Source organism: Rattus norvegicus, chromosome 1 (assembly GCF_036323735.1).
Source record: "Rattus norvegicus strain BN/NHsdMcwi chromosome 1, GRCr8, whole genome shotgun sequence".
Taxonomy (NCBI): Eukaryota; Metazoa; Chordata; class Mammalia; order Rodentia; family Muridae; genus Rattus; species Rattus norvegicus.
The window spans coordinates 110,584,123-110,603,640 of NC_086019.1; the positions used below are offsets into that span (position 1 = coordinate 110,584,123).

Here is a 19,518-nt window from a genome sequence, read left to right on the forward strand (position 1 = left end):
AAAGTAAATCTAAAATAAAAATGATAGAAATTAATCCTGGAGTCATAAAAAAGCATATAAGATATGTCACATATATATGTATGTATACATGCTGGGCAGATTTGAGAGGAAGGAGGTCAAATAAAAATTTGGATAAGTGATATTCAATTTATAAATCAAGGCCTTAAATTACCAAGCCTTGCCAATACAACTTAGTACCACAGGCACTGATGATTTACATATATACCTACTTCCAAAGATAATCCTTTCACTAAAAAGCAAGGCATATAGAAAGAAAAGCATGTCTTCCCTCACAGAGTCTAGGAAGGGATCCTCAACCTTTCCAGTCATGGGCCCAGGAAACTTACTACAGCACACTGACTTCAGCCTATTAAAAGGAAAATCCTGAGAGGTCCTACTTCTATGTATTCACAAGGTGTGCCAAAGCAGTGTCACAGGCATACTTAACTGCTGAGGGATTTGGAAAGTTTATTCCCAAGGCTGGCTAGTCATTGTAGGTAAAACGTGGGGCAGAATCTTAGTACTGGGAAATGGGACATATGAGAGCAACTGTTTCCACAGCAGCACAGACTGAAAGGGAGTCAGCCAGGAAAGAGCTTTAGGGTGTGAGTAGCATAAACCTTCCAGTACAGGCCCAGTCACAGGAGAGATTAGGAACATCAGGAGTATGGTAGAAATGGAGATGCAAATGTTGAACAAAGGACCAGTCACTTTAAAATAGGAATAGGAGACAAGTGAACTGACACCCCAAATGATAGCCGAAAATCATGTGCACGGCAAAACCACCTTCACACGTGAACCAGGCAGGCATTTGGAGATGGACATTAAAATGTTCCTCACCATGAGATGCTTCCCAAAAGAATCCTCAAAACAAAACAAATAGACAAAATCTACGAAGTAAATGGACAATCACAGAACTCACAAAACCATCTGAAATGGGACTGATAAAACTGTAAGAAAATTCAGATGTTCTTTATTGTATGAAACTTTGGTTTCTCTTCTAGCAAACAGAAGTCAAACAGCAGAGAGTGAGTGAGAGGCATCAGGATTAAAACTTCAAAACCACCGAAACAAAACCACGGCTGTATGTGCCACCTAACACCTGTAATCTCACCATTTAGGAATCCGAGGAAGGAGGATCCACTAAGTCTGAGGCTAGCATGGGCAGACAGTGAGTTCCAGAGCAACCTGGGCTAGAGCGAGACCCTCAAACAACAAAACAGAATGGCAGCATGGCTCAGTTGTCACTCCTGTGTATAACAGCACTAAGGAATCCAAGTCAGAACACCGCAGATGAAAAAGTGCTAGAGAGAGGAATCTGATCACAGGAAGAAAAAAAAATGATATTGCTCTCTTCAGATAATTGTACTGTTTGTTTATACCTGTGCCCTAAAGCAGAATTAGAATTCTGCATCATATATCCTTTTGCTTTATTTCCATTTCTAGAATTAGGAATTAATTTTCTGAGTTACTGGCATTTACTGTGGAGAAAGTGTGTTGATCCCTGGAAATTTACTTAGCCAGTTATTTACTATCAAAACTATTTATCATTAAGTTTAAACCCTCAACCAGACTCAGTTGCTTTGTCTGTTTTTTCCCAGACAGCTTTTCTCTTTGTGTAGCTCTGGCTGTCCTGGAACTTGTTCTGTAGACTAGGCTAGTCTTGAACTAGATCTGCCTGCCTCTGCCTCCCTAATGCTGGGATTAAAGGCCTGTACCACCACTGCCCAGCAAAGTTGGGTTGTTAGTCAGAAAACAAACACTCCGAATCATCTCCATCCAGCAATCAGGAGGAAAAACAGAATCAGAAGTTTAAACACCATAGTAATGACATCAGGTTAGGGCTATTACCTTGATAAATGGCAGTAGTGGCCTCTATTCTCTTAACTCTTATCATCCAACCCAGACACCCAACGGGATATATTTGTATTTATTGTGCTCTAAACACTTAAGTGTGTACTCAAGACATGCTTTAAACTAATTTACTGTTATTTTGACTTTCACAGTAGTGAACTGTACAAACAAAACTTTCTGAACAATGTAACTTTAATGGGCATTAAGGTTGGCAAACAGGTTAAGGAAACCAAGCCTAGTGTTTTAACTTCAGCCTAGTCTGCTCTGAAGTTAGCATTTGATGCTAACACATGCTGCTGGTTAAACAAAACTTTGTACTACTGAACAGTGTCAGGAAACGAGTAAATCATACAGATAAAAAGTGTCCTTCTTGGAAAATTTGAAGCAGTCTTCTCTTTTTAAAGTGCGTGTGTCTACTTTTAGTATTCTTACAAATTGGCTTTATATAAAACAAGCTGAAAATTCAATGGCTTTAATAATACTTACAAGGCTAGGGAATATAGCTCAGTGGTGAGCTCTGTCTAAAATAGGCAGAGTCCTGGAACCACCACAAGGACGGAAATAACTATATATATATTACATATAATATATATATGTTTTATATATATAGTGTACATATACATGTATATATAAATGTATATATTTGTATTACGAACCATTTAAAATTGGCACCAAAGCAATTAGGTTTTGGGAACATGTATATATAGGGAGTAGGCGAAAACACTGTCAGTTTCTAAACTGTCAAGTAGTAGCAGGGTGCTGTGCATAGAGGCTTTGTGAGAAGTATGCTTGTTCCCTCCATGGGATAGGGTCTGTCCAGATGCCCAGCCTGGGACCTGAGAACCTCCTCTAGCATGACACTCAAGCACCACCAGGCAGGGCCAGCAGGAGGTCTGTCCAGATGCTCATGCCAGGAACCTCAAAATCGCCATCCAAGGCTTTGCAGGAACGCAGGGTCACCAGCACCTCTTCCTGCAGAAATGGCTGGGCCTGGCACAAGCTCTGCAGCCTTAGACACAGCTCTTCCCAGGGCATGTCCTCCAGCTGTGTGGGAACCCAGGCGCCCTTCTGCAGATCATAATGCAGCCGCGTGGCCCACGCTGTGAGCAGGTCCAGGTAGGCACGAGACAGTGCGTGGTGGCAGCCCGCCACAGAGGCCAGGCGCTTAGCTGGCAGATGGCGGCAAAAAGCGGCCAGTACCTCGGTACTTTCTAGAAGCCAGTGCAGTAGTTTTTGTGTTTCATCCGCTCCCGCAGAGTCTGCGGCCTGGGCTGGCTCCGGGTCCGCCTCGCGCAACAGAGCTTCCGCCATCACGCTGAGCACGTGCTCCCGCGGCCCGTGCTCCCACAGCGTATCCAGGAGTTTGCGCGCGGCCGTAGAGTCCGCACCGCCCAGCTCCTGAAGGCGCGCGTACAGCAGCTCCGCGTGCGTGCGCAGCAGCGCGCCCTTAGGCGCGTCCCCGCCGAGGCGGAACAGCAGGTGCAGCGCGCTTCCGCGGCGTGCCAGGAGGACCAAGCGGGACTGCGGCACGTCGTCTACGTTGTCTGCGGCAGGGCCTGGGAAGAGCAAGCCTGGCAACGCGCGGGCGGCGGCGGGCGCGAGCGCGCGGTTACGCAGCAGGCGTAGGGCGAGCCGCACGTCCCCAGACTCCAGCGCCGCAAAGCTACGCAGGCCGAGAGGCCCTCTCCGCACGTGGAGCCGCCTCTCTAGCGCCTCCCGCACGCGGCCGCGGCTCGCAAAGCGTCGGTACACGTGGAACAAATAGCGCGCCCACTGCAGTGCCCTGCGCACGGTCGCGGCGTCCCACGTGCTCACCAGCGTCCCGCACGACACGGCCAGCAGCTCTGAGAAGCGCTCTGTATACTGCACAAGCGGCTCCATGGCGGCCACTTCCGCCCTGACCTTCCGCGGCGCGAGCCGATTGGACGTGAGCGTGAGGTCCCGCCTCTGCGTGCTGTGCCATTGGACGACGGTCGTGTCAGTCTCGCAACATGTTTTCCGGGGCAAATTGGCGCTGGAAATGAACTAGGGGAAAGCCTCCAGCTTTAACTCTGGGTCTGGGAGAGATCGCCAGAGTGCGTGTTTGCGCGCCAGGATTTTATTTGCCCTTTTGCTTTAAAAATGCCCATGGTAGACACTTTGGCGCTTCCCCGAAAGGGGACCGATGTTCATCGTTATTAGCAGTGCTGACGTGATCTGCTTGCAACCTCAAAGCTCTTAAATGGCCTGTTTTTCTGGTATTGTGGAATCAGGACTCTCACACGCAGTGATGTAACATTCTTCCCTTTTCCTTATGTATTTATTGATTCCAAGGAAACCTACCACTCAATTGTGCTCGCAGTCTTTAATTTGCAGTCCTCCTGTCTAACCTAGTACTACTATCCTGAGGCTTCCTGACCAAGCAGTAAATGAAAGTTTAAGCTCTAATTTATCTACTTATTTATGCCAGACTCTGAAAAATTCTGGGCATTCTTGTCAGAACATATAGTTAAACCAGTTTTCTTTAGTTTTTAACTGTTAGCCCTGGCTATAATGTTTGGCCTTGTGATTTTAATCCAACTATATGCTAGGTTTTAACGTTTCTGATTATGGCTGTCAGGAAACCTACTGTCATGTGGTGTGACAGCGAGTGAAGTACAGATAAGTCGTTAAATGCTACCCTGTCCTACAGGAAACTCTTAACATTCCATTTAAGAGATACTTTGAACTTAACCTCATAATGTGGTAGACAAAAATAAGAGTCACTAGATCTTAGGTGTTAGGAAAAGTCTCCTCTCAGTCGAATGTCCAAAGGACCCAACTCTGAAAACCCCTCAAGGCCATGGGAGCCTTTAATAAGTCTTAAGCCACGATCATGAACACCAGATCTAATACAGGATGAGAAAGAAATCCAAAACAGCTTCATTTCCAAGTGGCTGGGACCATGCAAAGACTTCACCCGCATTCACCTTTTCAAAACCATTATTATGTTAAATCTCAGCACCACAGTGAGTAATTATTTGTTCCACAGTTACCGTTTGTTATTAAGTAGCTAAAGCATGCCGGTGACAGTTTCCCATTGGAAGACAGCACTTTGGATTTGGAAAGTAGTTTTCCATTTAATTCAGGAAAACTTCATCTAGAGGCTGACAGATGATACATACTTTAATGTCAAGAAACCTATGCACTTGAGGCAGACCTTAGGAGGATTCCAAACCCAAATTTTGTGTCCCGCCAGGAGGACCAAGCCGGACTGCGGCACATTATCTTCCTTGTCCACCAAGCAAGGCCTGGGAAGAGCAAGCTCGGCAGTGCACAGGCTAATTTTTGCAAATCAAATTTTGTGTATTTTTAAAGTGATAGGTATGAGGTTTTAAAGACCAGTTGGAAATGGATAAGAGGTACTGGAAGGGTTTGGGGATGATCTTTGATTTAGGTCACAAGAGTATTTGCACCACTAGGGGATATTGGAAAATCAAGTGAGAGGAGTCACACAAATTAAAATGTCAGTGGAAGATGTGTCTGCTGTTTGCTGAGAAGGCCAGGAACAATCTTCCACCTGCTGGGCACAAGCTTCCAATTCCCAGTATGTAGTAAATTAGAACAGAAAATGGAAGCCCAGTATTAGGAAACTTTTATTAAAATAGCATTTCATTCAAATGCTGGCATGAGCAACATGAACAACTAAAATAAGACACTTTCACAAGAGCCTACCTCAGGGCTCTGGAGAAGATGGAGGCCATATATGTAACATACTGGTGTAGATTTTTGCTGTTGACTTTCAGTATGCATTCTGTGGTGTTTTCAGTAAGAGATATCCTCCATAGGCCTTGGTATTTGGATATTTGGTCCCTTGTTAGTAATACTGTTTAAGAAGGTGTAAGAGGTGTGGCCTTGCTGGAGGACATATGTAATTAGGTTACGCTTTGAGGGCTTAAAGCATCATCTACTTCCGATTTCATCTTTCTTTGCTTCACGTCTTCAGGTGAGCATGTCAAGCCTCTGTTGCTGTGCTTGTCACCCGCTACGATGGACTCTTGCCCCACTGGGACCCTGGAACCGTAAGCTTAAATAAGCCTTGCTATAAGTTGCTTTGGTCATGATGTTTTTATCATACCACCAGAAATTTCGGATATCAGTACTAACTTAGCTCCACATACAGGGCTAGAAGATGGTGACAGATCACATTAATGTAACCCTGTCTTAATTTACTAATTAGTCTAAGAATCCAGCTTTAAGCCTCTCTATGTAGCATTCCCTACTAAATAAAATAAGTTCAGAAGTAGCCAGAGGAATTAACTACAGTCATTAGTCTTACGGGATTCAGGGAAAACAATTCTTGTTCTAAAGTCAGTAATGAGTCTAAGCTGGACACCAGGCATGCGTACGAAAGAGTTTCTTTTTCAGGAAGAAAAATGGAACAGGACTTAATTAGAATCTGCTTACAGTAGTGGTACCTGGTACCTCGTATATTTCTAATTGCATATGTCTATCTTGTGTTTTTAAAATTTATTTAATTTAAATGTATACAGCTAAAGAAGCCCTGCCTTATAACATGCAGCTCATAAGCTTTGACTGGTTTGGGTTTGTTACTATGTACTTCTGTAGTAGATAGGCCTTGGCATGGTCTGCTCCCAATAGTACTCTCTCCAGACACTGAGCAGCAATCACCAGCATTGCCGTGAGCAGTAATAGAGGAGACTGAATCAGAGGAAGATGCAGCTGGCTCCTCTATGTTTGCTCTTCCCTAGGTTGCCCATCAAATACTGTTCGACAGAATCTTTTGATTCGAAATTTTGAGTTGATACAATTTCCTATTGGGTAATTTAGAAGCTTGTTTTAAGATGTGCAATAAGCAGGACATCAACAAACTGCACAGCCGAGAGACCAATGAATGCAGCTTGATCTGCTGTCTACTTCTGCCACTCAGTAGTTACTATAGTTACTAGTGTTGCCCCACTCATCCTGCCTTACCCACAGCCTTTTTTTTTTTTCTTTGCACAGTTCTAGCTACCCAAAGCCAACCACAGTCTGAAAATATTCAGCAGAAAATTCTGGAAATAGGTAGTACGTTTTCAATTAGAGCCATTTTCCAGAGTATGATAAAATCCCTACATCATTCTCCTTTGCCCTTCTGCTCAGTGTGCTCACCCTCATCACTGTCAGTCACTTAGTGGCCGCCTTGGTTGGCATGTGAACTGTCCCCCACATGCTCATGAGGTTATAAATTTTGTCACCAGTGGAGGGTGTTGTGGCAGAAGGTGGCTGAGTCTTACTGGAGGAAGTTACTGGGCAGGCCATGTTTCTTAGCCTGCCCCAAGTTCTTACTGGCCCTGTAGTTGCTGTAGATTGCTGACAGTGTGACCAGCTGCCTGAGGCTACTGCCACCAGGCCTTCCCCATCATGACAACACTCCACCAACAATGTGAAATATATTCTAAGAAAACTTGGCTTCGATTTCACAGTAGCATTTAACCTCACAGTGCTTTTAAAGGGACCAGAAAGGGACTCTGGTTTAAGTAGAATCACATTCCTTATCAGTTCTGAGTGCTATTAGAAAAACAATACTGCCAGTGCTATCATTTCAGGTTAATGCTGATTCTCGAAAATATGAAGCACATTCTTTATGTTTGGGGTGGGGGTAAGAGATTGTTTATGTCCCGGAAGCATTTTTTCAGTGACCATGGCCTTGGAAAACAGATTTCAGTTACCCCATATTCCGTGTTCCAACATGGAAGCAGTTTCCTTAAGTTTTTATAGTTTTACAGGACAAAGGAAGTCATAGGGGGAGTTTACAAGGGATGGGTGGATACATCAGAGACGCAGGTAGAATGAAATGAGGGACTTTCCTATAGGCTCAAGGTACTACCTGAACTTTTGGATTGGTGCTCTGTTAGTTAATAGGTTCCAAAAATATGCACAAAACCGTGGTAGAACTGTAGAACAAAATCTTCTGAACAGAAAATGTGTCTTCAGAGATTGATTGACTAGAATTTCAGTGGTGGAGAGATCAGAATGGTGCCCGTTCAGAGGCTAATTACTTTATCTTGGGCTAGATCTCACATTCCTGAAGAGCTATTCCTGGCCCACATCTGTGAACCCTTTTAAAAAGTCATCATCAGGAGAGAGACTGATTTTACACTTATCCTCTCAAACATAAGAGTCAATATTTTAAAAATGCACTTGTAGGGTCTGGGGAGTTGGCTCAGTGAATAACACTCCTGGTGCCAGCATGAGGACATGAGGTTAACTTCTTAGCACGTAATAAACTGTACATGGCTCTGTGTGCCTCCAGTGCACACACTGGGGTGGTGGGAGCAGGTGACCTCAGGGGCTTACTGACCAGCCAGCCTAGCAAAAACTGTGATCTTTTAATTTAGCAAGAAATCCTGCCTCAAGGCAGTAACAGGGAGTTTGAGGAAGATACCTAACAACTTCCTCTGACTTCTACATACTTACACATTGGTCTCTGCACCTGTATTCATGTACCAAACAATGCGCACACGCGCATGCACACACACACACACACACACACACACACACACACACACACAATGTGCATTTATATGAAACAAGCAAACTTTTAAATATACAGCTTTAAGTATTGGAAATTTTCATATAAATTAATATTTAAAGCCTTAATTCTATCTTCTTATCCATATTTGATATGGAATCAGTGAAGATGTTTATGATCTAAATTATGTCATTTTCAGGAAAGTAGATAGAACTTGAGAGCATCATGTTATACTTAATAATCCAAACTCAGAACAATGCATATTGTTTTTTCTACTATGAAGGGGTCTAACTAAAGGAATGCATAAATATATGTTCTATATAACCTGAAGAGAGAAGGGCCATAATTTATTTAGGATTGCAGTGTTATGGTTTCATGACAACTGTCTCCATAGTCTTGTTTATTTAACACTTGCTCCCAGTAGATGGTGTTGTTTGAGGAGTAGATGGAACCTTTAGTGGGTGGAGCCTTGCTTGAAGAATTACATCAGAGTTAGGGAGAGCTTTGAGGGTTTGTAAACTGTGTTCAACTTCCTGTTCTTTCCCTCTCCTTTCCCTGTGCTAGTAAAAATGTGGTCAGCCAGTTTCTTGGTTCTGCTGCCTTGCTGGGATGGACTCTGTCCCTCCGAAAGCACATGCCAGGATAAACACTTCCTTAAGTTGTGTTGGTCATGGTATTTTATTACAGCAACAGGAGAGTAAATGATGTGGGCAGTAAGGGGACCGGTGAGAGGTGGATGTGAGGGATAATGGATAGTGAATATGAAGAAAGTAAAAATGATAGACATATGATAATGTTCTAATGAACCTATTGTGTTGAAACCACTTCCAGGCATCTTTATTTATGTGATCACATTCCAAAGACTTTTCTTTTCCCCTTTAAACCTAGTGTTTTAGATATGCCTTGCAAATATTCTCTACTTGAGTATTTTTGCCTGGATGTGGAAAGGCTGGAAACTGCTCTCACACCAGCTAGAAGCCACCCTACATGATAGTGGAAAGTGCATTGCACTTCCCATGATCCAACCTAGGCTTTTGTAAATAGAAAGGGCGGAAAGTATCCTCTTTCCTTCCTTTTCACTGATGTATTTTCTTCTTTCCTCCCCCTCTGTCCTGAGCAGAGGATAGCCCATCATCATGTTAGCCCCTTGCCCTTAAACCCTGATTTTCAGTGAACTAACCAGTATGAGGTCTTAGCAAACAAGCAGGAGGACCAAGGGCAGGCTCTGTCCGCCGAGGCTGAGGCATCTTCCTGGACCTGTTCTTCAGAGGTTCCTCCTTGCTGTCCTCTGGACTTCCTGCTGTGGTGTCATACTTACTGACAGCTTTTGCCTTGCCCAGAATTTTATAAATGTTCTTCTGTTTGCTTATCTTCAAAATCTTTCCCGAGTCTGTCCTTATTTCCTGACAAGACCTCAGCAGACACAGTTCCCCAAATTCTCAGTCATTTTTATAAGTCCTGTGCGTTCATGAGTCGTAACATTTTCCCTCCCCTCTCATCTGGACAGATGAGCACTTTAATGAGTGTATTGTGAAATACCTAACATTGGCGTATGTGCTGCCAGTCTGTGACAGAAGTCATCATCACAGCCACTATATAACAGGCGATGTGAAACCATCTCATAATGTAATTAACTAGAAGAGAGCAAGGTATTCCATGATGGTGAATATTTTAGAATACGTTCTGCAGTTTTAACTTTTTTTTTTAATAATTAATGACTTGTCTGCCTGTCTTTTCTTTCTCTTTCTTTCCTTCCTTCTTTCCTTTCCCTTTCCCTTTCTTTTGTTTTCCGCCTTAAATAAGAAAGGAAATGAGCAGTTTTATTTTGAATTAGAAGATGGATTTCATGTAGATATGTGATACTGTTTGTGTGCCTTCTTTTGTCCAGTGGCTTTTGTATGTGGATGTATGAGCACCTGCCAGGAAGGAGTTTGGTTTCTGGTTCAATAACTTTTAAGTGTCTGCTGTTCCCATTTTCAAGTCTCCCAAAACTTTTATGTGGATTCTTTAGGCACATTTTTTTCATTATTTCTCAGCCTTATTTTTTTCTGGATGGCTGAAAGTTCCAGACATATAATGCAAAATGTCCTAAGAGATTTGTGTGTGTGTGTGTGTGTGTGTGTGTGTGTGTGTGTGTGTGTACATGCACTAAGCACATATAAATTGAAAAGTGCATACATATATAAACTCACTTTAATTCCCCTTTCACAATGATAGATGAAACTCATTTTTCTAATTAGTCTCTTACAAAGTAGCAAATATAGTGAGAAATTGCCATGAAAGCTGCTGTATTTAATTACTTCCAGACCTAATCTGGGTTATGAGATTGGGCTGCTCTGCTAATAGCATTAATGTCAAGGAATGTTCTCACAGGAGATTCCTGGTATTTCAAAATAAACTGGCTGAGACCAGCAACAAGTGATTAAAATGAAATTTGTGATATTACAGATAACCTTTTACAGGAGGGTAACATTTTTATAGCCTTGTTTCTTTGTCAATTATCAACATATAAGTATGAGGGATGCCCTTAAAAAAGTGAAATAAATGTTTAAAATAAAAAGGGAAAATAATTCTAAGGGATGCTGTAGAAATATCCAGTCACATTTAAAGGAGATGGTCCATGAGAAGGGAGAGAAAAGTGTTTGAGGCAGAATGATTATATGGCTTAGTTTCTCCTTCATTTTACTCTTTTGAGGAGCATAATGAATGTGGTGGCATTTTTGAAGTCCCCATGTCAATATCTAACAAATCTGCACATGTCCCTTCTGCTTTTTATGACAGAATACAATCATCTCCATCCCTTGCTTAGTTGGTACAATTTTGTTATTGTGATTATGAAAATATAATTTTCAGGTTGTATGTGTGTGAATGTCTTGCCTGCGTGTACATCTGTTCACCATGTCCATGCCTTGAGCCCATGGAAGCCAGAAGAGGGTGCTTGATCTCCTAGAATTAGAATTACAGACAGCTGTGAAGTACCACATGGATTTTAGGAGCTGAACCCGAGTCCTCTTCAAGAGCACAGTGGTTTTAATCACTGAGACATCTCTCTAGTCCCAGCACTAATGCTTTATTGTTGCTGATCTGACAGCCGAAGACCTTCCCTTGTGAGCAGCTTGCAGATCAGGATGCTGGCTGTACCGCCATCCACCTGCAGATTCTCCTCCTCCATCTTTATTTCTGACCAATAGAAAATGCTTTGAAATCAGAACAAAACATTACTAAGGGAAATGCAGTCTAGAAAACAGGAGTAAATAATAACAATACTAGTAAAGGCAATTTTACTATATAATGGTAAATAATTGGAACTATTGGAGATTTTAATCTGAGTAATACTAAAGACTATAATCAATGATATTATTCTAAGCAAAAATCGCATTTCATGATGAAATAATTTATTAACAAAATATAAGTCTCAAAAGAAAACTCCATTAATTTCTTCACATCAAATACTATTTTTAATTTGGTTTTGGTTATAGACCTATGAAGCAGCAATGAAATATTTCATGGTTGGGGTCACCACAACATGAGGAACTGTACTAAAGGTTGCAGTGTTAGGAAGGTTGAGGACTACTGTTCTAAGTCATGTTTTCAAGTAAAAATTTTTTGAGTGTTAATCATTCAGTTTGTGGTTATCTCATTACTAAGAACATGAACAAACTGAAAAAGCCTCCTTAGGGGATATCTATCACTTGGCCTTCTGGCATTCATGACTCTCCAGGATTGGAGGTGATTAAAAATGCTGCTCCTCAGACTCCCATCTCTCTCCTGTAACAAAAGCCAAGGGAAAGATTCTGCCTGTGGGCTGTTTGACCCTTTCTGTAAGTGTTTCCTAGTCAGAAGGTTTCTCTGAATATCATTTCTGTGAGCTTTTCATTACTATCCACTGAGAGTTCTGGAAGGTGGTTGAATTCTGGAGGCGGTTGTAGCACCATTGTGCCTGAGTGCTGGACTGACTCCTATGGGTCCTGAGCTCTCAGCCCCAGGTGCAGTTCAGACCAACTGATAGCACGTGGTATTTTCAAATGTATTCATTCATCTCCTCGGGGGATTTTACTATCATAGTTAAACATTTGGATATAAACTTATTTATGCAAGTGAGTTGAATCTGCTATGCATTTGTTTTTAAAGGCAAGGTTAACCCCGGTGTGATGGTTTGTATATGCTTGGTCCAGGGATTGCCATGATTAAGAAGGTGTGACTCTGTTGGAGTAGGTGTGTCACTGTGGATATGGGTTATAAGAGTCTCATCCTAGCTGTCTAGAAGTCTCCTAGCAGCCTTCAGATGAAGATGTAGAACTCCCAGCTCCTCCTGCACCACGCCTGCCCGGATGTTTCCATTCTCCTACCTTGCATCTTACCTTGATGATAATGGCCTGAACCTCTGAACTTATAAGCCAGCCGCATTACATGTTGTCCTTTATAAGACTTGCCACGGTCATGGTGCCTGTTCCCAGCAGTGAAACTCTAAGAGACCTGGGATGCCCGAAGCTCCTGATTCTCATGCCTCTACTATCAATGTATTAGGACTCTAGATGTGTATCACTGTGCCATGCCCAGCTTAACCTGCTTAGTTCATGTGTGATACCACATAATCTCTTCAAAGTCGTTTCTCCCAATGACACTTCGAGCTCCTCTTCAGCAGGCATCTCAGCCTGGCCTTTATGTAGAGAGTGAGGAAGAGGAAGTAAAACAGGAGCAATCTGGGGAAAGAGGGCTGCCGTGTCCTGGTCTCCGGAGGGATGGCAATATCATTACTGCAGGGGTTTGTTGTAATGGTGCTCAGTACAGAAATGGAGGTGGCTAGTCATCGCACAGAACATTTAAGTATTTTATGTGAACCTCAATACATGCCCATCAGGAAATGGTAGATACATTTTAACAAAGAATCTAGAGCTCAATCCCCACCTTTTCTCTTTCCATATTTGGTCTTCTATTCATATGCCGAGCACCACGGCCATTATGACTAGTGCAAAGTATTACTCTTACTTCCTGACATCCAGGCATTGTGGTTGGCACAATTCTTTTGCAAATAAGTCTAGAGGCCAATGGCCACCATGGCCATAGCAGGTAGGCAAAGCTTTCTTCAGCAAAGCTCTCCCAACCCTCCCCACTTTCTTGTGAAGCTCTCTCACTTTGGGTTTGGAGTGCTGCTCCTTTCAGTATTCTGTCTGGTCTGTTTGGTGCAACAGATACCAAATTAGTTCATTTTAAAAGTCTTTACTCCAAATATCTTGTGAAAATCAACAGTGGGCAAGGGCTCCTCATTTGTGAAATGTCATTTGTAAAATTAATTGTCAAGAAGTTTTTTTTCTCATAATTTGATAGTTTTTTCATGATTTGATAAAGTAATCATTTTTGTCATTTTAAGTGGCTCCATACCCAAAAGAAAACCAGTTCAATGTCTTCATGAATGAGAGTTTCAGGAAACATGAAAAAAAAATCTTATATTGTCCTTCGTTCTATCAATGAAGCTGCAGAGTTAATCACTGTTCTCCACTGGGCGGCTTGGATGCCTGCCTGTGAGTCTCCCACCCTGCACCAGCATCCACCTTGATTCAGAAACCCAGGGACTCTGTGCATCACTTATTCATCCAGCCAGCTATTCAACAAGTGTACGTTTGACACCGTGTTAAAGACATCTGAAGCCACACAATTCCATACCTGTTTCCTCTTGTAGTTTTGGTTGTGAGCTTTGGCCTGGAATGGGTGAGCTATCTTTCTTGCCCTCATCCCTACTTTTTCAAAAGTAAACTGTGATGCTGTACTGTAAATCAGAAATCAAAGAAAACATTAAGTTCTGAGAGAACACAGGAAACAACTGCTCCTCCCCGAGGTCAAAGGGATCCTAAGAAAGTTGAGGATGTAGATGCTTCTGGACAAAGAAACAACTTTAACAGGAAGGCAGAGCATGAAATACCTTTCTTGTTAGCATCAGTGAAGATCGGCACTGTGAACCAGTGAGCCGTTTAGGATTTGTGACAGAATTTCATATTGTAGGTACTTATGATTGACATATGCAAAATATGGTTTAAATTTTATAATGAAATTATCTGTTCATTGATACTTTTCCTCTATTTTGATTGATTTTCTCGAGTTCTATTTCCTTACAGTTATTTCTTTTAACTGTGGTTTATGAAACAAATTTACCCATTCTCCATGAGTGTTGTTTATCAATGGAATGGCACAAAGGAGACCAGGGTAATACCAAGGGGGAAAATACCAGAACAGTATTTAGTTACAGTAACTTAGAGGTAACTACCTCTAAGTGATAGGTGGCTGTGTGTGTCGGAGTGCATGCTTTTGGATCTGTTCCATCATGCATTTCTTCTGATTTTGAGTCATACTCGAAAGGATTGAGAGTCATAATGGTAGAAATATTTCCACACAGTTCATTGTAGTCATGTTACATTACTTATGATTAAACCTTGAGTGCAAATCAACTTTGTTTTTAGATGAAGTGACAGGTGACACAGGTTAAGCTCATTTATAAGTCTGGCACAGCAGATAGCATCTGTTTTAGTGAAATCTGTTTGTATTTTACCAAATGAAATGGTTCTCTTCATGGAATGGAACCATTGCCTGTAACACGTTAAAAGTAAATTTTCTACCTAGTTTCAATTTGCAAAGCTAGAGACAATGCATAAAAGTATAGCCAAAGCGTTACGATTCCTGCATTACTGATATGTGTGGCATTCATTTATTCAGTGATTATATATGCGGTGCCTGCTCCATGTCTCATGGTGTTCAGTGTGCTAGGAATTTAGTGGCATAAAGGACGTGCAAGGTATGGCTATCAAAATAGTTAATGTGAAGATACTTATTAAAGTGAGCTTTTCAGAATTAAGATTACATGTTTTTTCAAAATCAATTGAGAAGCAGACTACAAAAATGTATAATGAAGGAAAATTACTTCCAGCTTAAGTGAGAAAGCCATACTTCAGTCTGCAAGGCATACAATAAGTGAATTTTCAGGGACAAATAGCTTGTTTTAGAGAAGACTTTAGTCTTTTCCCACAGGTTTCTGATATTTTTCAGAATTACACAGTTGGAAACATGCGTGCTTATGTTGCAGATGCAAAATAAGAACAACCCTTGAATTTTCACATGGAATTGCTCTTATTTACCTCTCTCTCTCCCCCTCTGTGTGTGTGTGTGTGTGTGTGTGTGTGTGTGTGTCTGTGTCTGTGTCTGTGTCTGTGTGACTCTGTGTGTATGTGACTGTGGGGGGGGGTAAGGGGGGCTACTACAATATCAAAAAGAGAGAACAAATACTGGCATCACTCTTTGGTTCTTTGGGTCCTCAGTGGAATAGGTGATGCCCACCCATACTGGTGGAAACTCTTTGCTCATTTATTCAAATGCGCACATCTTCTAGAAGGAGCACCCTTGCAAACACACCCAGAAATAGTTTTTCCACTTGCCCCTGATATCCATTGACACCCATAGATATCCATAACATATGGTGAAAATGAAATTGTTCTTAGTCTCACAGTGACATTGTTTCTTACTGAGTTCATAACAACAGAATTCCCAAGGTCGCTTTTGAAGACTATTGTTCCATTAATTGCCATTGGCGTTTTAGCCTAACCATGGATGTCTTCATTGATTCCCATTGGACCTGTGTCTGTATGTGTATATGTATGTATACATACGTATATTTGTATGGTTGTGCTGAAGATCAAACCCAGGGACTAAACACCTCTCTACTACTGGTACTTAATTTTCCCTCCTACAACATGATGTCTGTCCTCAGACTAGAGAGCACTAGCTAAAGAGCTCCACATGTCTTCCTCTCCATTCACATCATCTGTTGTTACACTCTCCAAAAGATGAACAGCAGAAAGGGGAGGCAAGAATTTATCTGCCAGTTTTGTTACTTTTGAGCCATTCTTTTAAAACCCTTTTATGCATCTGTATAGAGGTACCAGTAGTAGCTAGATTCCCAAGAACTAGAGTTATAGGTAATTATTCAAGGCCCAGTAAGGGAACCAGGAACTAAACTCTGGCCCTCTGCAAGGTCAACTACCCTCTTACTGAGCCATCTGTCCAGTTGTCAAGAAATAGGAATGTTTCTTGATGATCTTTTGGTGTATTTTTCTCTTGCTTTCAACATTAGGTTTACTGTATGTCTTCTAATCTCCATTGATTTTGTTCCCCTCCAGATATGTCCATAGGTATTATTTCCACTGAAAGGTGTAGAGGTGGGGGACAGAAAAGAGGAAGGTAGCATACAGATGGGGGATAGCAAGGCATATAATTGGTTATTCCACTCACTTGAGAAAATGGGTTGTTCATGTTAGGGGTGATGTGAAAAGTTTAGTAACTCAGGAAACACTCACTGATATACTTTCCTGTTGCTATGATGATATAAATTAAAAAACTGTACATGAGAATTCTTCAAACTTGGCTTGGTTGTTTTCAGTGGGGTAATATATCAACGTCATAATTAGGTATTTTTCATCTCCGTAAGTGAGACAATTGCTTCATTCCCCTTGCTCCCAGGTAAGTTGCAGTGTTATCATTGGACAATGGATTCCTATGGTAAAGAATTTGAGTTGAACAGAAGGTTATCTTTAGAAACATGCCCAGTGAGTAATTGGAATATATAAAGTAAAATACTGATTTTGAGAAACACAAACATCCAAGCAAATCAAGTAAAACTACTGTTTGACACTGGGTCTGGTTTTACTTTTGTGCTGTGATAAAATCCTGATGAAAAACAGCTTAGGGGAGGAAAAGGTTTATCTGGCTTACAAATCTAGTTTACAGTCTATCATTGAGAAGAAGTTAAGGCAATAATTATGGTAGCTCTTCACATGACATCTATAAAAAAAAGAAGAAAGAGAAATAAATGTATAGATTCTTGCTGACTTGTGTGTATCTCAGTCTTTCTGATCTAGATAATTCCTCAGTTGAAGCTCTCTTCTCATGTGGTCCTAGGTTGTTGTAAGGTTACAGAGAGTTGTTTCTTTGAGAAAATTATTAATATTGAAAACAGTTATCCAAACTAACTAAAAGATGGAGAGATAGAATATCCAAATTAGCAAAATGAGAAATGAAAAGGGTGGCATAAAAACAGACACTGAAAATAATGACACATTATAAAAAGCTGTACTCTAACAAATTAGCAAAATCTGAAAGAAGTGGATAATTTTCTAAATAGACACTCACTAACATAAAATCAAGATCACAAAAGTAATTTAAAAGTCTGTTTAAATTATAGAAGCAGCAATTAGAACCCCCGCTCTCAATAAAAAGTCCCTGGCCAGATAATTTTAGCACAGAATTCCACCAGACTTTTAAAGAAAAGTTAGTACTCGTACCCCTCAAATTATTCTCTAAAGTAGGAAGAGGAGGGCAGAAGGGACATTGCCCAACTCATTTTTTGAGCCCATAGTTACCCTGATACCTAACATATAAAGACCCAATGAAGAAAGAGAATTACAAACCAATTTCCTCATGTACATCGATACAAAAATACTCATTAAAACACGTGTAAAAGATATCGAAGAAGACATCAAAAAGACCATCTACCATAATCAAGTAGGGTTTGTCCTAAAGATATAGGGATAGTTCAGTATACATAAGTCAATATATGTAATTCACCACATAAACTGAAAGCTGAAAACCACATGATTTTCTCATTAGATACAGAAAAGATCTTTGATAAAATTGGACACACCATCATCATAAATTCCCTGGAGAGATTAGATATATAAGAGACACTCTACATGATAAAGACAGTTTATAGCAAGCCTATAGTCAAAGGGAACGAGGCAAGTTTGTCCACTCTCTCCATACTTATTCAATATAGTACTTGAAGTCTTTATGAGAGCAACTAAGACAACTGAAGTATACCAAGTGATAAAAATTGGAAAGGAAGATGTCAAAATATCTTTATTTACAGATAACATGATAGTATACATAAGTGACCCTTAGAAATTCTATCAGGAAACTCCTGCAGCTGATAAACACTTCAAAGCCTATACCTAAACACAGTAAAAGCAGTATACAGCAAACCAGTATCCAACATCAAACCAAATGGAGAGAAGCTTGAAGCAATCTGACTAAAATTAGGGACTAGACAAGGCTGCCCACTCTCTCCCTATTCATTCAATATAGTACTCAAAGTCCTAGCAAGAGCAATCAGACAACAAAAGGAGGTAAAAGGTATATAAATTGGAAAGGAAGAAGTCAAAATATCACCATTTACAGATGATATGATAGTATACTTAAGTGACCCCAAAAGTACCACCAGAGAATTAAGCCTGATAAACAACTTCAAGAAAGTGGCTGGGCATAAAATTAACTCAAACAAATCAGTAACCTTCTATATTCAAAGGATAAATAGGGTGAGAAAGAAATTTAGGGAACTGGCACCCTTCACGATAGTCACAAATAACATAAAATACCATGGTGGGTGTGACTCTAACAAAACAAGTGAAAGATCTGTATGACAAGAACTTCAAGTCCTTGAAAAAAGAAATTGAAGATCTCAGAAGATGGAAAGATCTCCCACGCTCATGGATTGGCAAGATTAATATAGTAAAAATGGCTATTTTACCAAAATTAATCTACAGATTCAATGCAATCCCCATCAAAATTCCAACTCAATTCTTCATAGAGTTAGAAAGAACAATTTGCAAATTTATTTGGAATAACAAAAAACCCAGGGTAGCAAAAACTCTTCTCAACAATAAAAGAACTTCTGGGGGAATCCTCACTCCTGACCTCAAGCTGTATTACAGAGCAATAGTGGTAAAAAAATGTATGGTATTGGTACAGAGACAGGAAGGTAGATCAATGGAATAGAATTGAAGACTCAGAAATGAACCCACACACCTATGGTCAATTGATTTTTGACAAAGGAGCCAAAACCATCCAATGGAAAAAAGATAGCATTTTCAGCAAATGGTGCTGATTCAACTGGAGGTCAGCATGCAGAAGAATGCAAATCAATCCTTTCTTATCACCCTGAACAAAGCTCAAGTCCAAGTGGATCAAGGACCTCCCTATAAACCCAGATACTCTCAAACTAATAGAAGAAAAAGTGGGGAAGACTCAAACACATGGGAACTGGGGAATATTTACTGAACAGAACACTAATGGCTGATGCTCTAAGATCAAGAGTTGACAAATGGGACTTCATGAAATTACAAAGCTTCTGT

The 19,518-nt window shown here is 40.9% G+C and overlaps 2 protein-coding genes across 7 annotated transcripts in view; one reads left to right on the top strand and one right to left on the bottom strand.

Moving 5' to 3' along the window:
- Nucleotides 1-931: 931 nt before the first annotated feature.
- On the bottom strand, nucleotides 932-3,748 carry Fancf (FA complementation group F). The gene has a single exon (NM_001401015.1). It carries the CDS (start codon nucleotides 3,733-3,735, stop codon nucleotides 2,716-2,718), a length of 1,020 nt encoding a protein of 339 aa, NP_001387944.1. The 5' UTR covers nucleotides 3,736-3,748; the 3' UTR covers nucleotides 932-2,715.
- An 81-nt stretch (nucleotides 3,749-3,829) lies between these two features.
- The window catches only part of Gas2 (growth arrest-specific 2), a 133,621-nt gene continuing 117,932 nt past the window's right edge, over nucleotides 3,830-19,518 (top strand). For 2 of the 6 annotated variants that reach the window (XM_017589558.3, XM_063271101.1), the window contains exons 1-2: nucleotides 3,830-4,841; nucleotides 5,819-5,894. The gene's annotated coding sequence lies outside the window, so the exon portion shown is untranslated. Of the gene's footprint in view, nucleotides 5,895-19,518 lie in introns of all 6 variants that reach the window. The other 4 variants (XM_063271078.1, XM_039087544.2, XM_017589559.3 and 1 more) reach the window with 2 other exon arrangements.

Coding starts and splice junctions, on each gene's coding strand:
- Fancf (NM_001401015.1), bottom strand. CDS start 3,735: ATGGAGCCGCTTGTGCAGTATACAGAGCGCTTCTCAGAGCTGCTGGCC.